We start from the raw sequence: 25,635 nt of genomic DNA on the forward strand, positions 1-25,635 counted from the left end.
CTCCCAATTGGTGTGTCCGTTTGGCAAACAAATTGTATGAATTCAAAATGTGAATTCCTCGACATTAGAGAATCCACTCAACGTGGTTCTGGATTCCTTCTGTATGGAGAGTAATGACAAGGCCTGAAATTCTAAGAAACTAAAATAAAACATAAAATTAGAAAAATAATTTGTAAATGCTGAGCTAGTGTATAAAATAAAATAAATTAGCAATTCCTTTTTTTCATTTTTTTTTTACTTTTCTAAAATAACAAATAAACAAAATTGCTAATTGTGCTGCTTGCTCAAATATGCAATAAATATGACACACTTCTTTTAAGCTTATGCTGAGCATTTGTTTTTAAAAAACACACTTTCGACAGCTGCCATTACACATTGTTAAAAACGTGGGAATGCTAGAATGCTGTTCTTTGAATAACCGAGAGATTGTGCGTTTAAAAGTAATATCACAGGTAAAGCTGAAGAGTGATCCAATATACACAATATATATTTATGCATATACAGTACATACAGCAAATCAATGCACAGATGGAGATGACATACAATGTGAGATGGCCTGTTTTTTATTCTTGAAATTGACAGGGAACTTACGTGGTTAATTGTCATTGAGTAAGTATTGCGTTTTTTTCATTTCACTGTAAGCACTTACAGTAGATAATGGAAAAAAGCAACCGATAGGTCAACCTCTCTCTGTCTTCTTGTGTCTTGTTGTTAAGGTACGTTTAAACGTCATGCATTTTGGATCCGATAAAATGGCTTAATTAGTTTAAAAATCCATCTTTGATCCTTTTCGAACTCACTGAACAGAGTCTTGTTTCATCACGTCTGTTAAAGTATATACACACACTTCAAACCGCTTCGACAGTCCTTCATACTGTATGAGTACATTGGTTGTGTCTTTTTTCTCAGTGATTCGCTGTGGGGCTAGCTGGCTAGGCCGGGCTTAGGCTGGGAGCAGGCTTGGCTCTACTACTGCAGGTAGCGGTAGACTTTGAAGCAGTGGTTCCCAGAGTCTGCCACCGCCACGTGTCCGTCTGAGGTGAGGGACAGGCCCTGGGGGCCGTACAGGGGGTCCGCCGTGGTGTTGATGTAGGACAGGAACGACCCTGAGCTGTCAAACACCTAGAACAAAATAAATAAATAAATATACATTTATAAAAGAAAAAAAATAAAGAAAAAAATAGTATATAGTATGATATATTATATATTTTTTTATTTATTTTTCTTAGTATGATACTTTATACGTAATACAAAAGCCGTGAAATGTAAGAGCAACATGGACACATACATTTATAATACAGAATAAGGGACTGGTGTTTCACTTTATTTATTTTTTCCTTAGAATTATAATAATATATCATATTATACTATAGAATCATAGATCATAGAATGATCAAAAAAAATAAAGTGAAAAAAAATGATATCATGATGATAGCCATCACATCTAGTTGAAAAACTGTCGCAAGTTGAAGAACTCGCGCAAGTTGGAAATACTCGGAAACTTTCGCCAAGTCGGACATACTTTTCCTGTTGTGTTTGAGACAGAGCCAAGACTGCTCGTTTGGAAGGACATTGGATCCGTGAGTAACGTAAACCTTCAGAGCTGATGGATGGAAACCGGTATCACAAGTTTATATTCTGTATTTTTTTTTAAAAAATTTGCCATCCTCCCTCTAGTTTTGGTTGAAATTAGGTCGTTGTTTTGAGCGCGCGTGCGCGTTTCATGCGCGTGCACGCAAAAAAAAACTCACGCGCGCGCAGGGCTCTCCGCCACTAATGTAAAAATTCCTGGAGGAAACACTGTATACTATGTTATTTTTATTTATTTTTTTCACTTCATTATTTTTTCCTTTATTGTAATACAAAAGCACATAGACACATTCATAATATTATATACTGTAGTATAGTATGAGTCACAAAAGGGTTAGGGTTACCCTATCCTAGGTTTCTCTCGATATCCTAGGTTTCCCTTTATATCCTAGGTTTCCCTTTATATCACTGTCTGGTACGACTCTGCGTCTGCCCGATCCAAGGCCAAGCTACAAAGAGTCGTACGGACAGCTGAGAGGATCATCGGCTGCCCCCTGCCTCCCATCACAGACATCCATAGCTCCAGATCACTGAAGAGAGCATGCAAGATTGTGGCTGACCCCTCTCATCCAGCTCAGAGCTTGTTTGAATGACTCCCTTCTGGACAGCGGTACAGGGCCACCAGGTCAAAAACATCACGCCACTTGAACAGTTTCTTCCTCAAAGCCACAGCCCTCCTAAATAACTCCTGATCATTGCACTTTACATGTTCTTGCACTTAGTTGTACAGTATATTTATTCACTCATATTGGTACTGTATATTTTGTCTTGAGTATTGTTGTATTGTCGTCTTGCTGTTGTATGTACTGTAGCTTGTTCAGCATGGTAGAATACCAAGTCATGTTCCTAGTGCACTGCACATGGCGAATAAAGTTGAATTGAATTGATATCCTAGGTTTCCCTCTATATCCTAGGTTTCCCTCTCTATCCTAGGTTTCCCTTTCTATCCTAGGTTACTCTCTATATACTAGGTGTCTCTCTCTATCCTAGGTTTCCCTCTCTATATCCTAGGTTTCTCTCTATATACTAGGTTTCTCTCTATATACTAGGTTTCTCTCTATATACTAGGTTTCTCTTTATATCCTAGGTTTCTCTCTATATCCTAGGTTTCCCTTTATATCCTAGGTTTCCCTCTATATCCTAGGTTACTCTCTATATCCTAGGTTACTCTCTATATCCTAGGTTTCTCTCTATCCTAGGTTTCCCTCTATATCATAGGTTTCTCTTTATATCCTAGGTTTCTCTATCCTAGGTTTCCCTTTATATCCTAGGTTTCCCTCTATCTCATAGGTTTCTCTTTATATCCTAGGTTTCTCTATCATAGGTTTCCTCTATATATCCTAGGTTTCTCTGTCCTAGGTTTCCCTTTATATACTAGGTGTCTCTCTCTATCCTAGGTTTCCCTCTCTATATCCTAGGTTTCTCTCTCTGTCCTAGGTTTCTCTCTCTGTCCTAGGTTTCTCTATATACTAGGTTTCTCTCTATATACTAGGTTTCCATTTATATCATAGGTTTCTCTTTATATCCTAGGTTTCTCTCTATATCCTAGGTTTCCCTTTATATCCTAGGTTTCCCTCTATATCCTAGGTTTCCCTTTCTATCCTGGGTTACTCTCTATATCCTAGGGTTCTCTCTCTATCCTAGGTTTCCCTCTATATCATAGGTTTCTCTTTATATCCTAGGTTTCTCTATCCTAGGTTTCCCTCTATCTCATAGGTTTCTCTTTATATCCTAGGTTTCTCTATCCTAGGTTTCTCTATCCTAGGTTTCCCTTTATATCCTAGGTTTCTCTCTATATCCTAGGTTTCCCTTTATATTCTAGGTTTCTCTCTATATCCTAGGTTTCCCTCTATATCCTAGGTTTCCCTCTATATCCTAGGTTTCCCTCTCTATCCTAAGTTTCCCTTTCTATCCTAGGTTACTCTCTATATCCTAGGTTTCCCTCTATATCCTAGGTTTCTCTCTCTATCCTATGTTTCTCTCTATATACTAGGTTTCTCTTTATATCCCAGGTTTCTCTTTATATCCCAGGTTTCCCTTTATATCATAGGTTTCTCTTTATATCATAGGTTTCTCTTTATATCCTAGGTTTCCCTTTATATCCTAGATTTCCCTCTATATCATAGGTTTCTCTTTATATCCTAGGTTTCCCTCTCTATCCTAAGTTTCCCTTTCTATCCTAGGTTACTCTCTATATCCTAGGTTACTGTCTATATCCTAGGTTTCTCTCTATCCTAGGTTTCTCTCTCTATCCTAGGTTTCTCTCTATATACTAGGTTTCTCTTTATATCCTAGGTTTCCTTTTATATCATAGGTTTCTCTTTATATCATAGGTTTCTCTATCCTAGGTTTCCCGTTATATCCTAGGTTTCCCTCTATATCCTAGGTTTCTCTTTATATCCTAGGTTTCTCTATCCTAGGTTTCCCTTTATATCCTAGGTTTCTCTATCATAGGTTTCCTCTATATATCCTAGGTTTCTCTGTCCTAGGTTTCTCTATCCTAGGTTTCCCTTTATATCCTAGGTTTCTCTCTATCTCCTAGGTTTCCCTTTATATCCGAGGTTTCCCTCTGTATCATAGGTTTCTCTTTATATCCTAGGTTTCCCTTTATAGTACCAGTATCTGGGGGCCGTTCCACTATGCCAGATTAACTCTGATCCAAGCGATTAACTCTGATCCAGGTTTAAATAAGCTTGCGGTCGTTTCCATCAATGTGGCTCAAATAATTCGCTGCTTGGTTGCTATGCAACATATCCTTCTGAGTCAGATATAATTAGCCTGGTCCCGAGCAGACTTACAGGCTGGCTAAGGTAATGCGTGCGTCAAAAAAGGCTCACAGGCGGAAACTACATCCCGAACGACAGTTCCTCAAGTGTCTTTTAGGAAATATTAGTTCCCACTTCACACGAGATAGATAGATAGATAGTTTGACTGTGTGATAGATAGATAATTTGATATTTTGAAAGTGTGATCGATCGATAGATAGTTTGATTGTGTGATAGATAACTTGATATTTTGAAAGTGTGATAGATAGATTGATAGATAAATAAATTAAAAAGTGTAAAAAATAAAATAAAATAAATAGGTATCTTTATTAACTTGCATTGCTTTTGTCACAGCGGTCTGGCTGGCGCAGTGGTTAAGGCAACCAGCTAGAGTTCCGAAGGTTGCGAGTTCGAGACTTGATTTTAGTGTTTTTTTTATTTATTTTTTACATTTAACCGAAACCTTCATGCAAAGGCTTCAAACACCATTGTAATCGTGTCAGTTCTTGTAAATTAGCCTGCACCATAATTTTATAGCCTACATACTTTTTTAGATGAGATTTTAGATTAGATTCAGACAACGAAATGCAGTAAAAACTGCGTCTGAAGAGGGATTTGAACCATCGATTTAAAATGACGATTAAATACTATGGCAGCGGTCGATACCACTAGGCCATTGTGACGATATGACGGCTTGTAGCCTGCTGCTGATATCACCACAGTAGTAAATATTAATTTATTAAAATATGAACATATAACAATAACTGGGGCTAGTATGACCTACGCATTTAATTGGTCGGCAATTTCTTGCCAAACCATTTCCCTCGCCTTGTTAATTGCGGCAGTATTGCACTATTTTACATCTTATTTTTCCGTCTTCATAAAGATCAATAATTCGGAATGCTGCGCAAATGTAGGACCCCTGCAGAGTGGAGTATCTTCATTTCGACAGATCGACTCTTCAGGGCTCTTTATGTCGGCGTGCACGCGCCCATATCAAGGATTTCTAAGCCGGTGTTCTGTGAACACTGATGACACAAGCCTGATCCTCGTTCGAGGAATCACCTGAGGCTTGAATTCCAATCCCGAGTTGCCTGATCGCCTGATTTATTTCAATCGCCGATATACTAATCCATGTTAGTGGAACGGCCCCCAGGACCGACACCAGGTGGTGTTGTTGTTATTGTTGCGGTGTGTTGCATCATAACTGCGCTTGAGATCTTCTCTTGGCAGGAAAGAGGACCTTGGTTCTGAAGTACCAGGCTGTACCAGCGCCAGGACACATTTATAATATGTCCATGTGCTTTTGTATTACAATGAAGTGAAAAAAAATGAAAAAAAGAACATAGTATACTAGAATCATAGATCATAGAATGATAAACATGCAATAAAAAAAGTAAAGTGAAAAGAACATTCTATGTTCTATTTTTCACTTTATTTTTTTTCCCCCTTAGAATAATAATAATATATCATATTATACAAAAAAATGATTAAAAAATGATTAATAAATGATTAAAAAATGATTAAAAAATGATTAAAAAATGAAGCGAAAAAAATGAAAAAAGATCTATGTATTATGATAGTTTGATAGTATGACATAGTATGGTATGATATAATATTATCATACTACCATAATAAGGAAAAAAATTATGAAGTGAAAAAAATGGAAAAAAAGAACATACCGGTAGTATACTATCATTTTTTTCACTTCATAATTTTTTTCCTATATTGTAATACAAAAGCACATGGACACACATTTATAATATGTCCATGTGCTTTTGTATTACAATAAAGCAACCCAAAAAACTGAAGTGAAAAAAAGAACATAGTATATGTTAGTATATGTATATGTTCTTTTTTTCATTTTTTTCACTTCATAATTTTTTTCCTATTGTTTTCCGATCTATTGTAGAATGTGAATGTTTGTATGTTGTAGTATGATGTAGTATAGCAAGCGTCACAAAAACAGAGCAAAGAACATTTCCCTTTATATCCTATGTTATTTATAATAATGTATGTCCATGTGCTTTTGTATTACAATAAAGGAGAAAAAAAGAAATAGTATGTATGTTCTTTTTTTCCCTTTAGAGGTTTCCCTTTATATCCTAGGTTTCTCTCTATATCCTAGGTTTCTCTCTATATCCTAGGTTTCTCTCTATATCCTAGGTTTCTCTTTATATCCCAGGTTTCTGTTTATATCCTAGGTTTCTCTTTATATCCTAGGTTTCCCTTTATATCCTAGGTTTCCCTTTATATCATAGGTTTCCCGATATAAAGGGAAACACCAGTCCCTTATACTGTATTATAAATGGGTGTGTCCATGTTGCTCTTACATTTCACTGCTTTTGCATTACATATAAAGTCACACTAAGGAAAACAATTATAAAGTGGAAAAAAAAGATAAAATATATCATACTATACTATGTTCTTTTTTTTCACTTCATAATTGTTTTGCTTAGAATTATACTAATAATCATACTATACTATATCATACTATCATACTGAGGAAAAACATAATAAAGTGAAAGAAAAGAAAGAACATAGTATATAGTATGATATATTATTTTTATTTTTTTCACTTTCACTTAGTATGATATATTTTTTTTTTCCCTTAGTATGATAATAATATATCATACTATCATACTAAGGGGAAAAAAATTAAGTGAAAAAAGAAAGATATAATATATCATATCATACTATACTGTTATTTTTTCACTTTATTATTTTTTTCCTTAGTATGATGATAATAATATATCATACTATACTATATCATACTAAGGAAAAAAATAATTAAGTGAAGAAAAAAAGAAGATATATAATATCATACTATACTATGTTCTTTTTTTCACTTAATATTTGTTTTGTTTTCCTTTACTGTAATACAAAAGCACATTTATAATATGATATATAGTATAGTATGTTGTAGTATGATAGTATAGTATGATATATTATGATGTAGTATAGTAAGTGTCACAAAAAAATTAAAAAAGAACATAGTATAGTATGATATAGTACAGTATGATGTAGTCATACATACGCTTACTATATTACATCATAATATATCATACTAACCCCAAAGGCCTCTCTAAAATGTGCAGTTTTATCACACAGCACAATGCCACAGATGTCGCAAGTTTTGAGGGAGCGTGCAATTGGCAGGAATGTCCACCAGAGCTGTTGCCGGTGAATTGAATGTTTATTTCTCTACCATAAGCCGTCTCCAAATGCGTTTCCAATTCCAATTCTCGGAAAAAGCCTACCTGTATTCGACTGTTACCCCAATCTGCAACAATGATATTTCCGTTGGCATCGACAGCCACTCCTGTAGGGGCGTTGAACTGGCCATTTCCTTCTCCATGAGAGCCAAATTTAAACAGGAACTCCCCATCTGCACTGTACACCTAGGGAAGTGATGCAATCAGTAATCCAACACTTCAAGAACAACGTTTTCTTGTGGCACAGTGACCTAAGTAACAGATCTTAGGGAGGGTACACAAAAAATATGACATTGTTGTAGAAAATGCCTGGAGTCATGGCAGTTGACACCAACTTGATATAATAACATTTGAAAAAAAATAGACAATCAAAAATTGGGAGCTGTACCTTTACTGAATGGTTGTGGAAGTCTGTTACAACAATTTCATTTTTGTTGTTTATGGCCACGAAGTGGGGACCTTGAATCAGGGGAAGGGACAGAGTGGGAGAGAGAAGGAAGATGAGTCATCGACTGCTTTGCTACGTTACATCAGTGGAAGACTATTTCTGTACTGTCAACAGAGCTTTGGTAAGACTAGTCACAAAGGGAAACACGTAACAACTTGAAAGCCCTAACAGTTTCTCAGCATCGTGTTGGGTCAGGTACGGCAGTCTGTCAACAGGTCAGGTAGGGCGGTCTGTCAACAGGTCAGGTGGGGCAGTCTGTTAACAGGTCAGGTAGGGCGGTCTGTCAACAGGTCAGGTAGGGCAGTCTGTCAACAGGTCAGGTAGGGCAGTCTGTCAACAGGTCAGGTAGGGCAGTCTGTCAACAGGTCAGGTAGGGCAGTCTGTCAACAGGTCAGGTAGGGCAGTCTGTCAACAGGTCAGGTAGGGCAGTCTGTCAACAGGTCAGGTAGGGCGGTCTGTCAACAGGTCAGGTAGGGCGGTCTGTCAACAGGTCAGGTAGGGCGGTCTGTCAACAGGTCAGGTAGGGCGGTCTGTCAACAGGTCAGATAGAGCGGTCTGTCAACAGGTCAGGTAGGGCAGTCTGTCAACAGGTCAGGTAGGGCGGTCTGTCAACAGGTCAGGTAGGGCGGTCTGTCAACAGGTCAGGTAGGGCAGTCTGTCAACAGGTCAGGTAGGGCGGTCTGTCAACAGGTCAGGTAGGGCGGTCTGTCAACAGGTCAGGTAGGGCGGTCTGTCAACAGGTCAGGTAGGGCGGTCTGTCAACAGGTCAGGTAGGGCGGTCTGTCAACAGGTCAGGTAGGGCGGTCTGTCAACAGGTCAGGTGGGGCAGTCTGTTAACAGGTCAGGTAGGGCGGTCTGTCAACAGGTCAGGTAGGGCAGTCTGTCAACAGGTCAGGTAGGGCAGTCTGTCAACAGGTCAGGTAGGGCAGTCTGTCAACAGGTCAGGTAGGGCAGTCTGTCAACAGGTCAGGTAGGGCAGTCTGTCAACAGGTCAGGTAGGGCAGTCTGTCAACAGGTCAGGTAGGGCGGTCTGTCAACAGGTCAGGTAGGGCGGTCTGTCAACAGGTCAGGTAGGGCGGTCTGTCAACAGGTCAGGTAGGGCGGTCTGTCAACAGGTCAGATAGAGCGGTCTGTCAACAGGTCAGGTAGGGCAGTCTGTCAACAGGTCAGGTAGGGCGGTCTGTCAACAGGTCAGGTAGGGCGGTCTGTCAACAGGTCAGGTAGGGCAGTCTGTCAACAGGTCAGGTAGGGCGGTCTGTCAACAGGTCAGGTAGGGCGGTCTGTCAACAGGTCAGGTAGGGCGGTCTGTCAACAGGTCAGGTAGGGCAGTCTGTCAACAGGTCAGGTAGGGCGGTCTGTCAACAGGTCAGGTAGGGCGGTCTGTCAACAGGTCAGGTAGGGCGGTCTGTCAACAGGTCAGGTAGGGCGGTCTGTCAACAGGTCAGGTAGGGCGGTCTGTCAACAGGTCAGGTAGGGCAGTCTGTCAACAGGTCAGGTAGGGCGGTCTGTCAACAGGTCAGGTAGGGCGGTCTGTCAACAGGTCAGGTAGGGCGGTCTGTCAACAGGTCAGGTAGGGCGGTCTGTCAACAGGTCACAGCTGACAGGGTCAGAGGCTATAAGCAGCAAGTTAAGCGAGCGTCCTGCCTGAACCTTAACACGTTTCCACATCTGTGTGGGAAAATAGTTTGTGTAATGAAATGAAATATGAATATGGGAGCATTATAGAAAATACTTACTAAACGCAGGGCTAGATTTACTGAGTTTCTGTTCTAGTGCGATATTTGCACCGCTTTTCTCTGAAAGGAAGAAAAAAGGTCAATGTCAGAAATGAGGTTCAGTGGCCTGGGGTGGTCCAGTGGTCTAGCACCACAGTCTACAGTTCACACATTATGCCCATGTCGGCATGGGTTAGAATCCGGCCCATGCCCTGCTGACATGCCCTCTCTCTCCCTTCTTCTCCTTACTTTCCTGTCAGTCTTCACTATATCTGTCCAATAAAATGAAAAATATATGAGTGGGACTGCCCCCCTCAGAAAAAATTACTTGGAAAAAAAGGAAAAAAAGAAATGAGGTTCAAACAGCTGAGAGGCGTCCATAGAGTATGATAGTCTCTCCCTGTAGTAGATGAAGACATATCAATGAAGGGTTACTGTATACTAATGCAGGTAAAATGCTATCAGTCTTATTTAGCAGATACTGAACAAGAAAAATGTGTCACAATTTGATGTAAACAGACACCTCTCGGAAATGAGAAAGACGTGAAATTCGTCTTGAAAGTTTTTTCTTTTCTTTCAGATTTTCGTTTTTTTAGCTAACATTCAACTCGAAGATGTGAAGTACCCACTCGTTATTTTTCCGAACAGTTTTACGTTCATTAAATAAGTGTAATCTATAACACAATTACTTCGTTTCTTGTTGTTTGATGGGGATTCATTATCTTTGATGGGGATTTTCTGTGCTTAGTGATTTCAGGTGTAGCATCTTTCAAATACTCATGTCGTCTTCAATTTGTTTCCGATATCAATGTATGATGCATAATTTGAAAGCTTACAATCTGTAGTTTAAGCACATGTAAAAAAACAGAAAAATGATTTTGCCTACAGGTAGCCCTTTTCATTGGCAGTTGTCACAAATGGTAAGGAGCATGATTATCTTTATGAAACGGGTCACAACACAAACTGTCAATCAAATGTCCAGATACAGTAACATACCAGTACAGATGGATATAGCTGATATATTATGTTACGGTACATGTGGGAATACGGTACATGTGGGAAAACTAGGGTTAGGTGCTAGGGTGCTAGGGTTAAGGTTAGGGGTAGGGTTAGGGTTAGGGTTAAGGTTAGGGTTAGGGTTAGACATGCTAGCATGTACCAAGTCACCCTAGCACCTAACCCTAACCCTAGTTTTCCCACATGTACCGTATTCCCACATGTACCGTAACATATGTATATATACATATAGTATGTATATATACAGTATATAGTGGGTTCGGAAAGTATTCAGACCCCCTTACATTTTTCACTCTATCATATTGCAGCCATTTGCTAAAAATCAATTAATTTCATTTTTTTTCCTCGTTCATGCACACACAGCACCCAATATTGTCAGAAAAACACAGACTTGTAGAAATGTTTGCAGATTTATTACAAAATAAACACTGAAATATCACATGGCCATAAGTATTCAGACCCTTTGCTGTGACACTTGTATATTTAACTCAGGTGCTGTCCAATTCTTCTGATCATCCTTGAGATGGGCCTACACCTTCATTGGAGTCCAGCTGTGCTTAATCATATTGATTGGACTTGATTAGGAAAAGCACACACCTGTCAATATAAGACCTTACAGCTCACAGTGTAAAGTCAGAGCAAATGAGAATCATGATGTCGAAGGAACTGACTGAAGAGCTGAGAGACAGAATTGTGGCAAGGCACAGAAAAAATTCTGTTACACTTAAGGTTCCTAAGAGCACAGTGGCCTCCATAATCCTTAAATGGAAGAAGTTTGGGACGACCAGGACTCTTCCTCGAACTGGCCGTCCGGCCAAACTGAGCATCCAGGGGAGAAGAGCCATGGTGAGAGAGGTAAAGAAGAACCCAAAGATCACTCTGGCTGAGCTCCAGAGATGCAGCGGGGAGATGGGACAAAGTTCTAGAAAGACAACCATCACTGCAGCCCTCCACCAGTCGGGGCTTTATGGCAGAGTGGCCCGACGGAAGCCTCTCCTCAGTGCAAAACACATGAAAGCCCGCATCGAGTTAGCCAAAAAACACCTGAAGGACTCCCAGACTCTGAGAAATAAAATTCTCTGGTCTGATGAGACCAAAATCGAACTTTTTGGTCTTAATTCTAAGCGGTATGTGTGGAGAACACCTGGCACTGCTCATCACCTGCCTAATACCATCCCTACAGTGAATCATGGTGGTGGCAGCATCAGGCTGTGGGGGTGTTTTTCAGCTGCAGGGACAGGATGACTGGTTGCAATTGAAGGAAAGATGAATGCAGCCAAGTACATTGATATCCTGGACAAAAAACATTTCCAGAGTGTTCACGACCTCAGAATGGGCCGAAGGTTCACCTTCCAACAAGACAATGATCCCAAGCACACAGCTAAAATAACGAAGGAGTGGTTTCAGAACAACTCTGTGAATGTTCTTGAATGGCCGAGCCAGAGTCCTGACTTAAATCCAATTGAGCATCTCTGGAGAGACCTGAAGATGGCTGTCCACCAACGTTCACCATCCAACCTGACAGAACTGGAGAGGATCTGCAAGGAGGAATGGCAAAAGATCCCCAAATCCAGGTGTGAACAACTTGTTGGATCATTCCCAAGAAGACTCATGGCTGTATTGGCTCAAAAAGGTGCTTCTACTAAATACTGAGCAAAGGGTCTGAATACTTATGGCCATGTGATATTTCAGTGTTTATTTTGTAATAAATCTGCAAAAATGTCTACAAGTCTGTGTTTTTCTGACAATATTGGGTGCTGTGTGTGCATGAACGAGGAAAGAAATTAAATTAATTGATTTTAGAAAATGTCTGCAATATGTCAGTGTGAAAAACTTAAGGGGGTCTGAATACTTTCCGAACCCACTGTATATATATATGTAGCTGATATAGTACAGTACAGATGTATGAAGCTGATATAGTACAGTACAGTTATAGTTATAGTACCTGCAAACTGCCTGTCTGAGGTTCCCTTGGCCCCAAACTTAGTCACCAGCTTGCCGTTGGACTGGAAGATGAAGACACAGCAGGCCTTGTTGTCAACGGCGATGATGTGTCCGTTCCGGTCGACGGCCACGCCTTTAGGCCCCATCAGGCGCCCAGCTCCTATTTTGCTCTGTGAAAGAGTCAGAGTGGTGGAACGGGAGAGTTTGGTTATGTGGACAGTCATAGTCATAGTCAATCTTATTTAAACACGCACCAAACTACACCGGTTTAGGGCTCCCTGGGTGCGGACTAGATAAAAAAACAAACATGATGAAAAAAACATGATAATACATATTATAGTAACACAGCAAGACGGGTAAGGACAACCAAACAAACATGGAGGACATCCAACATTCATAACCGCACACATTTAAAGACACATCACAACATCTCAGTAGCCTAGTTTACGACAGTAGTGTTTTTTTTAACCCTAACCCTTTTTTTTTTATTGACAGATATAGTAGAGATTTAGACAGGAAGGATGGGTGAGAGAGAGAGGAGGGATGACATGCAGGATATGTCCCCGGCAGGAATCGAACCCCTGTAACCCTGCGGTTACATGGTCAACGCTTAACCTGCTACGCCAGCTAAGCACCCCACGACAGTAGTGTGTTTTAAGCAGAGTCTTGAAAGTCTCTAGATCTTGAAGTCTTGAAGTCTCTAGATCTAGGTCTCTAGATCTTGATGTTCAGTGGGAGGGGATAGTGACTAATACATTAGGGATGATGTATTAGGAATAATAACTTTTTATTTGTATGGCGCTTTTCCTGCAAACGTTTCAGCTCAAAGTGCTCCAATCATTATAATAATCATAATTTAATGATTTAGTCATTTAAAGGCAATAACAACAAAAAAGATGGGTTTTTAGTCTTGACTTGAACATATTTGCTGGGGTTGCATCCCTAACCACTAAGACTGTCAGAACCTGGCCAGCAGGGTCCGCTCCACTGCAGATCTGCCTGAATGACACCTCATGGCAGGAATATGAGCATAAGGACCTGGAACAGTTCACGTCGTCGGTTCTGAACCACATAGTGAACTGCACCAACTCAGTCACCGTGGACAAACGGGTCCGGGTCTACCCCAACACGAAGCCATGGATGACTGGGAAGGTCCAAAAACTGATCAATGAGAGGGACAACGCCTTCGCAGGGAAGGGCACACTGCTGTACAGCACCCCCAGGGCTAACCTAAAGCGCGGCATCCGGGAGGCCAAGGCAGACCACAGAGAGAAGATTGAGGAATGCTTCCTGAGCAACGACTCCAGGCGGGTGTGGCAGGGGGTTCAGCACATGACAAACTTCAGAGCCAACAGGCTCACAGCCGCAGAGGACGACCCCCTGCTGGCGGAAAAGCTGAACTCCTTCTACGCCCGGTTCGACGAGGGGCGAACGGAGGTAACCACAACACAAACACCACTCTCTCCAGCTCTCAGCAGCCTCACCCTCACAGAGCATGAAGTGAGACGCGTGCTGAAGGCGGTGGACCCCAGGAAAGCCTCAGGGCCGGATGGCGTCCTGGGACGGGTGCTGAGGGACTGCGCCGACCAGCTGGCCGGGGTTTTCACCAACATCTTCAACCAGTCCCTGTCCCAGGCCACCATCCCACCCTGCCTGAAAACCTCAACTATCATCCCAGTCCCGAAGAAAAGCACGGTGAGCTGCCTAAACGACTACCGCCCGGTGGCACTCACACCAATCATCATGAAGTGCTTCGAGAAACTAGTCCGGGCCCACATAGTCACACGCCTCCCGCCCAACCTGGATCCATACCAGTTCGCCTACAGAGCCCACAGGTCCACAGAGGACGCCATCGCGACGACTCTCCACTCCACTCTATCCCACCTGGAGAGGGGAAACAGCTACGCGAGACTGCTCTTTGTGGACTTCAGCTCTGCCTTCAACACCATCCTTCCAGACAGGCTAGTGACCAAACTACTAGACCTGGGACTATCACACTCTATATGTGCATGGATCAAGGACTTCCTGTCCGACCGCCCCCAGAGGGTGCGGGTGGGCTCCCACACCTCCACAGCCCTCAGACTCAGCACTGGGTCCCCCCAGGGCTGCGTGCTAAGCCCCATCCTCTACAACCTCTACACCTACGACTTCACCCCCGTCCACCCCAGCAACTCCATCGTAAAGTTTGCAGACGACACCACCGTGGTGGGCTGCATCTCGGGGGGGGACGAGGCGGCGTACAGGGATGAGGTAGAGCAGCTGAGCAAGCTGTGCAAGGTTAACAACCTGCTGCTGAACCAGTCAAAGACCCAGGAAATCATCGTGGACTTCAGGAGGAAAAAATCTGAGGTCCAGCCCCTGCTCATCGACGGAGGGAGCGTGGAGAGAGTCTCAACCCTCCGATTCCTGGGGGTGCACATACAGGATGACCTGTCCTGGAAGAACAACACAGCAGCCATCATCAAGAAGGCACAACAGCGGCGCTTCTTCCTGAGAGTCCTCAGGAAAGACCACATCAGACAGGAGATGCTGGTGGCCTTCTACCGCTGCGCAGTGGAGAGCATCCTCACCTACTGCATCTGCAACTGGTTCTCCAGCTGCACAGCCGCAGAGAGGAATGCGCTACAGAGAGTCGTGAGAACGGCCCAGAAGATCACCGGCGCCCCCCTCCCCTCTCTGGAAGAGCTGTACAACACACGCTGCCTCAGGAAGGCCTCCAAGATCTCCAGAGACCCATCCCACCCTGGGTACGAACACTTTGCTCGGCTGCCCTCGAACAGGCGGTACAGGACCATGTTCGCAAGGACAAACAGACTGAAGCTCAGCTTCTACCCCAGGGCCATCCAGGCCCTGAACACACAAAGACCTAGGTTCTGGGCCCTGGACAGTCTGGACGGATTGATGGCAGCTGCTGGATTGAAAATCAGGTGTAGTGCTGAGGCACAAATGTGTACATTTCACGCCTGCAAACTGCGACACTTTAAATGAATGTGCAATAACACTATGTGCAATATGACAACCCTAGGGTACATAAGGTTGCAGAGAATAGGAAATGTTAGAATAGGTATAGCATAGCATAGAGTACAGCACAGTGTTTTATTTGTACAGTATAGTTTAGTGGATAGTGTACATAGCCTTTATATATGTAAACCAGCTCCTTTCCCTTCTTGTTTTTTTTCAGTTTTTTTTTCTTTCTTTCCTAGCACCAGGGGAGCCCCCCCTCCCAAATTTCGTTGTTTGGTACCTGTACTATATCAATGACAATAAAGACCATTCATTCATTCATTCATTCATAATGTAAACTGGCAGTGCATTCCACAATCTGGGTGCATAAAATGAGAATGCAGCCTCACCAAATCTCTTTTGTACATGTGGTACACAGAGAAATCCAGCGTCAGAAGACCTGAGAGCTCTATTGGGCTGATATGCTAGCAAAAGGTATTCAGATATTCTGGTGCTGTGCCAGTGAGCGCTTTATAAGCATGAGGACCTCTCTCACCTTGAACTTCCCATCAGAGGAGAAGATGCTGACCCATCTGTTGTCATAGTCGGCCACGATGATGTCACCGTTCACGTCCACCGTGACCCCCGTGGGGCGCTGCAGCTGCCCCGGTGAACGACCTCTGACCCCGAACCTCAGCTTGAACAACCCCTCGTTGGAGAACACCTGGGGAAAGAACACCTCAATCACTCAAAACGGTTTCAACAGCTCAGGAGATTGATTGATTAAAAAAAAGGCTTTTGTAAGATGTTGAATTGATTCAACACCGATTAACTCGTTTTTAATTGTTAGCTCCATTGATTTTGTGTCGCACACTGCAACTCAGATACATGGTTAGGGTTGTTGCACTTAAAAAACACAACAAAAACATTTGACATACATTCTAGAACTCTGAGAGACAGTTGATTATGTTCTAGGACTCTGAGAGACAGTTGATTATGTTCTAGAATCCTGAGAGACAGTTGATTATGTTCTAGAATCCTGAGAGACAGTTGATTACGTTCTAGAACCCTGAGAGACAGTTGATTACGTTCTAGAACCCTGAGAGACAGTTGATTACGTTCTAGAACCCTGAGAGACAGTTGATTATGTTCTAGAATCCTGAGAGACAGTTGATTACGTTCTAGAACCCTGAGAGACAGTTGATTACGTTCTAGAACTCTGAGAGACAGTTGATTATGTTCTAGGACTCTGAGAGACAGTTGATTATGTTCTAGGACTCTGAGAGACAGTTGATTACGTTCTAGAACTCTGAGAGACAGTTGATTATGTTCTAGAACCCTGAGAGTTACCTGTATGCATTGGTTATTGCTGTCTGCAACAACAATTCTGCCATTGCTCGAGGTAGAGATGCCTTGTAAGTTGGTGAACTCTCCTTTATCCCGTCCTCTTGTTCCTGTCCAATCAACATACAACATACATAAGATTAGATCAGTGTTAATGTCCCAAGAGCTTTAACACTAGAACAGCCACGGGTGGGGTCATTTTAACCCTGTGAGTAAACATTTGTTTATATCTTTGCACTCATTCAGGGCCAAATTTCAGGGCCCTCCTTTCAGGACTTTTCCTAGATATGTGCGTCCTACCACCCAGTATCTTTACATTTTCAAAATCACATCAGGATAAGCTAATATAAAGCCATTTTGCTTTTGCTTTGTTTTTCTGCGTAGGAGGCAGGCTAATTTACAAGATGCCAACTAGTGGTCGTTGTGTGTAAATAGCAGTTTCCCATACTAAAGACTATGGTCATTTGGCTCTTAAAATAGGTAAAATAGGCACGGCTGTTCTAGTGTTGAATAGCCCAGACATGAGTTATTGTTGTAGTTTTATATCAAATATACATTCTGGGAAATCGAGCACTAAGGAAGGCCTTCCCTTCCTGTAGGAGATGTGCCAATAACTTGTGGCGCAGATGATTATGATTGGTTAAGCAGGAGTAGTGACCTCATCAGGGAGGAAACTTAATGTGTGTCCCTCTCGCAGGAGGGGGCTTTTTGACTGCTATTTTCCTAGAAAGACGTCATCTGAACCCACATTCCAGCTTCCCTGAGGACGTCTTTTGGACTCTTTGTTTACTGGGTAGCTGTACCCACCCACTCTGTAGATGAGCTGTACCCACTATCCACCCACTCTGTAGATGAGCTGTACCCACTACCCACCCACTCTGTAGATGAGCTGTACCCACTACCCACCCACTCTGTAGATGAGCTCGTCCTCGATAGGGTTCTCCTTCTTCTTGGTGGTGCTGTACATACTGGAGGGCCGGCGGACGGCCTTCTGCCTGACGTGGCCCCCGCCCCCGCTGGGAGACTTCACCCTCCGCTTCACGTCGTCCGGAGACTGCAGGACGTCCGAGGGTTTGACGGCCCTCAGGCGGAAGGGGCTGCCCCTCACCGGCTGCTCGTAGAGGAGCAGGGAGAAGGAGAACTCGCCCTCGTGGCGCAGGGTGTAGCCCACCTCGTAGGTGCCGTTCTTGTTGTCTACCACCTCCGCCTCGGTGCAGGTCCCTCCCCCGCCTCCGTCCGCCGCTGCGACGATCTCGGCCCTCAGCACGGCGTTGCCCGTCTTCACCAGCTCCCCGTCCTTGGTTGACAAGTAAGTAAGTAAGTAAAGTTTATTTATATAGCACCTATCACAGACCAGCGGTCACAAAGTGCTTTACATAGGCTATAAGAACATAATTAAAGACCAAAAGTAATAGCAGCTTAAAAGAAATAGGTAAACAAGTGAAAATAAAAACAAAACACTAATAACAAGACAGGACAGTCTTGAGCTGTGATTGATTGATTGATTGAGATGTTTATTTAAAATATGTGCAAAACAAGACAGCAACAATAATAATATAACGGAAAGCAAAAAAACTAAACTAATAGACTTAAAAAGCATAAAGCAAAAGACATTATTGCACATTTTATTGCACATGGTTAGGAGGTAGGGAAGGTTGTATGCAAGGTTGTATGCATGGGAGAACAGGTAGGTTTTGAGGTGGGATTTAAAAGTGGAGAGTGAGGGTGAGTCTCTGAGTGGTTGAGGGAGAGAGTTCCAGAGGCGGGGTGCAGCTCGTGAAAAGGCACGGTCTCCAAAGAGCAGAATCACACACCCCACACAGCACATACATACCTTGTCTTTGGTGGTGATGGTGACGGTGGTGTGCTGCCCTGTCAGCGTGTGTCTCAGGCCCTACCTCCTGAGCCACAGCCTCCCTCTACTTCCACCAGCCTCTACCTCCTGAGCCACAGCCTCCCTCTACTTCCACCAGCCTCTACCTCCTGAGCCACAGCCTCTACTTCCACCAGCCTCTACCTCCTGAGCCACAGCCTCTACCTCCTGAGCCACAGCCTCTACTTCCACCAGCCTCTACCTCCTGAGCCACAGCCTCTACTTCCACCAGCCTCTACCTCCTGAGCCACAGCCTCTACTTCCACCAGCCTCTACCTCCTAAGCCACAGCCTCTACCTCCTGAGCCACAGCCTCTACTTCCACCAGCCCCTACCTCCTGAGCCACAACCTCCCTCTACTTAATAATTAATAATTTTGCCATTTAGCAGACGCTTTTATCCAAAGCGACTTACAATTACGAATTACAGGGACATTCCCCCTGGAGTAACTGAGGGCTAAGTGCCTTACCCAAGGGCACACTAGTAGTGGTGTGGCTTCAGGCGGGATTTGAACTCACAACCTTCCGATCCCAAGTCCAACTCACTATCCACTAGACCACCACTACCCCTACTACTTCCACCAGCCTCTACCTCCTGAGCCACAGCCTCTACCTCCTGAGCCACAGCCTCTACCTCCTGAGCCACAGCCTCTACTTCCACCAGCCTCTACCTCCTGAGCCACAGCCTCAAATTCCACCAGCCTCTACCTCCTGAGCCACAGCCTCTACTTCCACCAGCCTCTACCTCCTGAGCCACAGCCTCTACCTCCACCAGCTTCTACCTCCCCCAAAGAGCCAAAATCACATACACATACCTTGTCTTTGGTGGTGACGGTGACCGTGGTGTGCTGCCCCGTCAGCGTGTGTCTGAGGCCCTCCCCCGTGGCCACGCTGGTGTGGCCCACCGCCCCGGTGGCGATCAGGACGCCCAGGTTCTGGATGGACCTCCGCAGGCCCTCCGTCTCCACCTGGCAGCTCAGGTGGCTGTTCTCGTGCGGCTGCTCGGGGAAGGTGTGCCGGGCCAGGGCGCTGACCCGCTCGCCCATCTGCTTCTGGACCAGCAGGACCTCGGTGGCGCTGCCGTGGCTCAGGGCCTGCTCTGTGAAGCTGCAGCTGCTCTGGATGTTCTCCTTCCCCTGGAGCAGGGAGGCCAGCTGGGCCTGCAGCACCTGGGAGGAGGGGGGGAGAACACACACACGGAGCGCACACACACACACAGGGAGCGCACACACAGCACAGGGTGGAGGAACCAGTCAGTGGTGTGGTGTTAACACTGCAGTGCAGCATGATATTCGCATTGGATTAATCGACCTGGCTACCACTCATATGTGACACGTTCTAATGCTTTGGTCCTCATGTCGGGATCCGATGTAATGATCTGACTTTTCTTTCGAAAAGTGTGAATACATTTCCCCGTTGTTGAAAATCAATGACAGTTAGTTATGCTAGTCAACTAACACAGCTTGTTTTGTGAGCCTGCTAACAATGTAAAGTAGTGTTATAGTTAACTAGGTAGCAGTTGGAATTACTCACCCACAAGATATTGTGTTGCAGTATTTTGGCTTGACTAGCGAGTTTGTGTTGTGATTCTCAACTAGGGCTGCCACGATTAGTCGACTAGTCGCGACGACGTCGATTACCAAAATCGTCGCCGACATATTTGGTAATCGACGTCATCGCATGTTTTTTTGGAGCTGAAATAAGCGATAAGCATTCGTTTTTCTTCCCTGAAGCTGCCACTGGCTAGCGTTCGCCTATCATCCATCCTCACTATGGCTTTTGCCACTTGATTGACGTACAGGTAAGCCAGTCTGAGATCTGATCTTTTCACCTAACACAGGTTCACCACGCATGCGCAGTCAACAGCGCCAACTACAATACCGGCGAGACTAATTAACTAGTTAGCCTTCCAATTTCTACTATTTACTATATAATACTAAAGAAAGGGTATACAAATGAGTGGGGAAGCTGGACCAAGTAAGAAACCAATAACGTACAACTTCCATCCAGAATGGGAGGAGGACTTTTTTACACTATGTGATATTGGAAGTGCGTCTGTCTGATCTGCACTCTAGTGCGTGTGCAGCAGCAGCAGCTGGGGAGCGGGCCGGTTGCCGCACAGCTCGTGAAAGTTGTTTGAGAGTTTTTCGACATCTAAACCTAAATAACGTTTTATTAACATCTGCCCACACGCACACCCGTTGTAACTGCCATCGTTAATGTAGAAGATGCAACCAGTGCTTGGAAAACTCGCTTTGACATCAATGCTTTTTATCACCGTATTGAGGCTCGCGTTCAAGCGGGCGCTGCTCAGCGGGAGAGTCTATAGACTACCGGAGAATGCCTTAGACCCTTCCCTGGCGCACCTGGACGGACTGTCAGTGGACACGGATCTCTATGCCATTGTACAGCTTGGGTACAAATGTAAATTATTAGTGTTTATATTTGGAAGCCTTGGTAATGTCCACAGACTAGTCGTCAGGCAGCCGCCACATATGGAGGAGACGCTGCTACCTGTACCCATAGACAGATTGTAAAGCTTGAATTATCGAGTGTCCTATGCTGGTGCAACTAATACTGTTTGTGTTCAAGAATGTTATTGTAAAATGTGAACGCAAATAAAGATATTAAATGTGTGTGTGTAAGAGAGAGAGAGAGAGGGAGGGAGAGAGGGAGGGGGAGAGAGAGAGAGAGAGATAGAGGGGGGGGAGAGAGAGGGAGGGAGAGAGAGAGGGAGGGGGAGAGAGAGAGATAGAGGGGTTGGGGAGAGAGAGAGGGAGAGAGAGAGAGAGGGGGGGGGAGAGAGGGAGGGAGATAGTGCAAAACAAAGGGTATAGTGCATCTTCTCAGGCATCAAACACAATTTTTAAATGTAGTAGAGTGCAAACTGCTGAGAACTACATTTTAAAAATGATGTACTGTGATAAAATTGATGCCTGAGAAGATGCACTATACCCTTTGTTTTGCATTATTACATTACATTACATGCAAGTGATGCCAGAAATAAATATGCTGCTTCATTAAAAGATCTATTTTTGAGTGAACAATCATTTGAATTGTCTTTATTTTTAGTTAGCACATGCCTACAAAAACAACTAACAACTTCAAGCTACATTTAGAAGCTGATTTAGAAGATGATAGCTAAATAAGAGCGATTGAGTAATTGTGCGATAAGCTGTAATTTATGATCTGATTAGTCGACTAATCGTTTAAATAATCGGTGACTAATCGACTATGAAAATAATCGTTTGTGGCAGCCCTATTCTCAACAACGTTGAAACGTAGTTCCGTGTTTCAAAAGAAAAGTCAGAACGTTTTGATTGGTTGCCGACATGCGGAGCAAAATTCTCAGACTGTGTCACACATTATACCTCAAGACCACTTTTTTTTTCTAAGAGTGTAGTTATTTAACTTGAAAATTAGAGAGACGAGAGAGACAAGAGAGACAGGAAGTAACCCTAACCCTATATTGGAGGTGCATTATGGGACACTTACCTTCTGCTTGGTGCTGCAGATGTTCTCCAGGTCTGTGATGAGGACGGTCTTGCGCAGCTGTAACGCCTTCTCCAGCTCCTCGAAGGTGCTGCTGATCTCAGTCACCGCCTCGTTCTTACGCTCCGTCAACTGCTTGGAGATCTCGTTCACCAGCTCGATGGCCGCCGTCAGCTGAGGCAGCCTGACAGAGCGGTGAGAGAGGGAGGAGGAAGAGAGAGAGGGAGGAGGGAGGGAGAACAGAGAGAGGGAAGAGAGGGTTGGAGAACAGAGAGAAGGAAGAGGGAGGGAGAATGGAGAGAAGGAAGAGAGTTTTGGAGAACGGAGAGATGGAAGAGAGAGGGGGAACAGAGAGAGAGGGAAGAGGGTTGGAGAGAGGGAAGAGGGAGGGAGAACAGAGAGAGAGGGAAGAGAGGGTTGGAGAGAGGAAAGAGGGAGAGAGAACAGAGAGAAGGAAGAGAGGGTTGGAGAACGGAGAGAGAGGGGATAGGGAGGGAGAATGGAGAGAAGGAAGAGAGGGTTGGAGAGAGGGAGGAGGGAGGGAGAACAGAGAGAGAGGGAAGAGAGGGTTGGGGAACAGAGAGAGGGGAGAGGGAGGGAGAACAGAGAGAGGGGGAAGAGGGTTGGAGAGAGGAAAGAGGGAGGGAGAACAGAGAGAGAAGGAAGAGGGTTGGGGAACAGAGAGAGAAGGAAGAGGGAGGGGGAACAGAGAGAGAAGGAAGAGGGAGGGGGAACAGAGAGAGAAGGAAGAGGGAGGGGGAACAGAGAGAGAAGGAAGAGGGAGGGAGAACAGAGAGAGGGAAGAGGGAGGGGGAACGGAGAGGAGGAAGAGAGGGTTGGAGAACGGAGAGAGAGGGAAGAGGGAGGGGGAACAGAGAGAGAGGGAAGAGGGTTGAGGGACAGAGAGAGAGAGAAGAGGGAGGGGGAACAGAGAGAGATGAGAGAGGGAGGGAGAATGGAGAGAGAGGGAGGAGGGAGGGGGAACAGAGAGAGAGGGAAGAGGGAGGGAGAATGGAGAGAGAGGGAGGAGGGAGGGGGAACAGAGAGAGAGGGACGAGGGTTAGAGAACGGTGAGGGAGGGGAAGATATGGGCAACGACATAACTAAAAGAGTCGAGTCATATTCTGAGTAAGTGCTTGTAATAGTAAATAGTTACAGATTGAGAGGTGGGGAGGAGGGCGGGGGGGAGGAGGAGGAGGGGGGGTGAGGACTCATGACGTACCTGTTGCGTATAGCGTCCAGCTGGTTTTTCAGCGCTGACTTGTGCTGCTCCAGCACGTCTCTCAGAGGGACGGTCACGTGCTCCCGGTGCTCTCCCTCTGTGCACTCCAGGCACATGGCTGTTTCACACGACTCGCAGTAGAACTCCATCACCTGCAGAGGGCGCAGAGGAGCAACGTACATACCACTGAACACACCATCTTTGCAAAAAGCAAGATGCACAATACACTTAACAAGGTATAGAAGGAATAATCTACCCAGAAATATTACTCTCTATGGCCCGATCCCATTTCACCCCTTGGCCCTCCTTTTTTTCCTTTCTACCCCTCCGTTTTGCGAGTTCACATGTAGGGTAGGGGTGTCCCGATTCTAGTTTTCAGGTAGGGGTAGGACCAAGTGGTAGGGCTACATAGCTGTCCAAACAGAGATTTTTAAGGACCAGACTCTGAAGAGAGCCACAACACTCCGTCTTATGAAATCCCAGAATGCCTTGCGAATCGTCGGCACAATAGTAGATGGAGCAAAACAAGCAGGTGTAAAAAACCACAAATGTAATTACTTTCTTCATTAATAAAGACTTAAAAATGTATGATAACCATCGTATTATCTTAGTTTAATGTAATTTCAATTAGAGAGAGGGGTACAAATTAGAAACTGGATTGGGCCTACATTTCAGAGGTTTGTGAACTGTTTTTTTCATATTTTTTTTGTGTAAAAAAACAAACAAACAACAACAACAATTTATATGGTATCCAACCGGTTGTTTACCTTGCCCTCGTGGTTGGGGCAGGACAGGGGCTGGCAGGCCGCGGCGGCGCTGACCGACTCCAGCACACTGCAGGCCTCCGGCCGGGCGCACTCCGGGTCACGCTGGAGCACCTCCATCAGGTTGGTGATGAAGAAGTTGTTCTGCAGGGCGGCCACGCCCTTCTCCGGCAGGATGGACGTCTGCCGACACACCGGGCAGGACAGCGTCAGGGACTGAGGGGGGATGTAGTTCTGTAAGCATCTGTAGGCATGGGAGGGGGGGGGGTTCGGTCAGGGAGAGAGAGAGGTGAGATTGTTAAACATAGGCACGAACCACGAACAGTCGGTACTGACGTCAAGGGTCAAGGATGTTACATCAGGTATGAAATACCTTAGCAGCTAACGTGAACTATGCTGTTTGATTAGGTTGTAGCCTCATCAAAACTCCACTAGCTATTAGCTAGCTATCCACTAGCACTAGCTATATTTTATTCAACTAGTAGTTGCTCTTTTGCCAGCTTTCTCCTCAGCTGCTAGAGGCTGGCAACTGATGACACCAGCCAATTACTACAGCTAGCTACTAAGAAAGTGATTGTGTTGCTCTGTTATATATTATATATATCATATGTCACAACGTTTTCCACACAACATTGCAAATGGACACACACTCTTTAAAAATACAAACCAACCATCAATCAATCACTGTTTGGAAAAACATGCAACAACATCAAGCTTACTGTAATCAGGATACATGTATGTACAGTGTAACAGAAGCTGATTTTTATTATATATCCGTTTATTTAAAAGGGACAATGGACAGTTATTGACTGAATTAGCTGGGTAGATAAATTGCATCAGCAGCAGTCCCTGGGCAGGTAAATCCACAGGGGATTTACGGCCTTACAATTTAAAACAGAACTACACATAGTAATAATATTATAGTAGTCATGGGCTCATTTCCCCATTTCTACTTCCTGTTTGAGGCTGACACTGTACAGTAGTGTTACAGAGAATGTGACTTACTTCTCACAGAAGGTGTGCAGGCAGGGCAGGACCTTGGGGTTGTGGTAGTGGTCCAGACAGATGCTGCAGACCAGGAACTGCTTGTCTATCTGCCTGACCACGGGGCTGGTGCTGCCGCTCTCACGCTTGGCCATGGTGAGAGACATTCACAGAGGAGGACAGGGCACTAGTTAGCCTAGACACAGGAAGACATGGGAAGAAAGAAATGGTGAGAGACATTCATGGGAGGAGGAGGGCGGGGTACTAGTTAGCCTAGACACAGGAAGACACAGGAAGACATGGGAAGAAAGAAATGGTGAG

At 44.4% G+C, this 25,635-nt stretch overlaps 1 protein-coding gene across 1 annotated transcript; it reads right to left on the reverse strand.

Moving 5' to 3' along the window:
- Nucleotides 1-969: 969 nt before the first annotated feature.
- Nucleotides 970-25,481, reverse strand: trim3a (tripartite motif containing 3a; the record flags this gene model as incomplete). Its single annotated transcript, XM_080536221.1, has 12 exons — nucleotides 970-1,122; nucleotides 7,616-7,756; nucleotides 7,959-8,029; nucleotides 12,696-12,864; nucleotides 16,194-16,361; nucleotides 16,988-17,091; nucleotides 17,888-18,278; nucleotides 19,668-20,021; nucleotides 22,348-22,528; nucleotides 23,567-23,718; nucleotides 24,334-24,574; nucleotides 25,336-25,481. The coding sequence occupies 12 exons, from the start codon at nucleotides 25,479-25,481 to the stop codon at nucleotides 970-972; spliced, it is 2,271 nt and encodes a 756-aa protein (XP_080392347.1).
- Between the last annotated feature and the right edge of the window lie 154 nt (nucleotides 25,482-25,635).

This window comes from Nansenia antarctica (assembly GCF_963989245.1).
Source record: "Nansenia antarctica genome assembly, chromosome: 1".
Lineage (NCBI taxonomy): Eukaryota > Metazoa > Chordata > Actinopteri > Argentiniformes > Microstomatidae > Nansenia > Nansenia antarctica.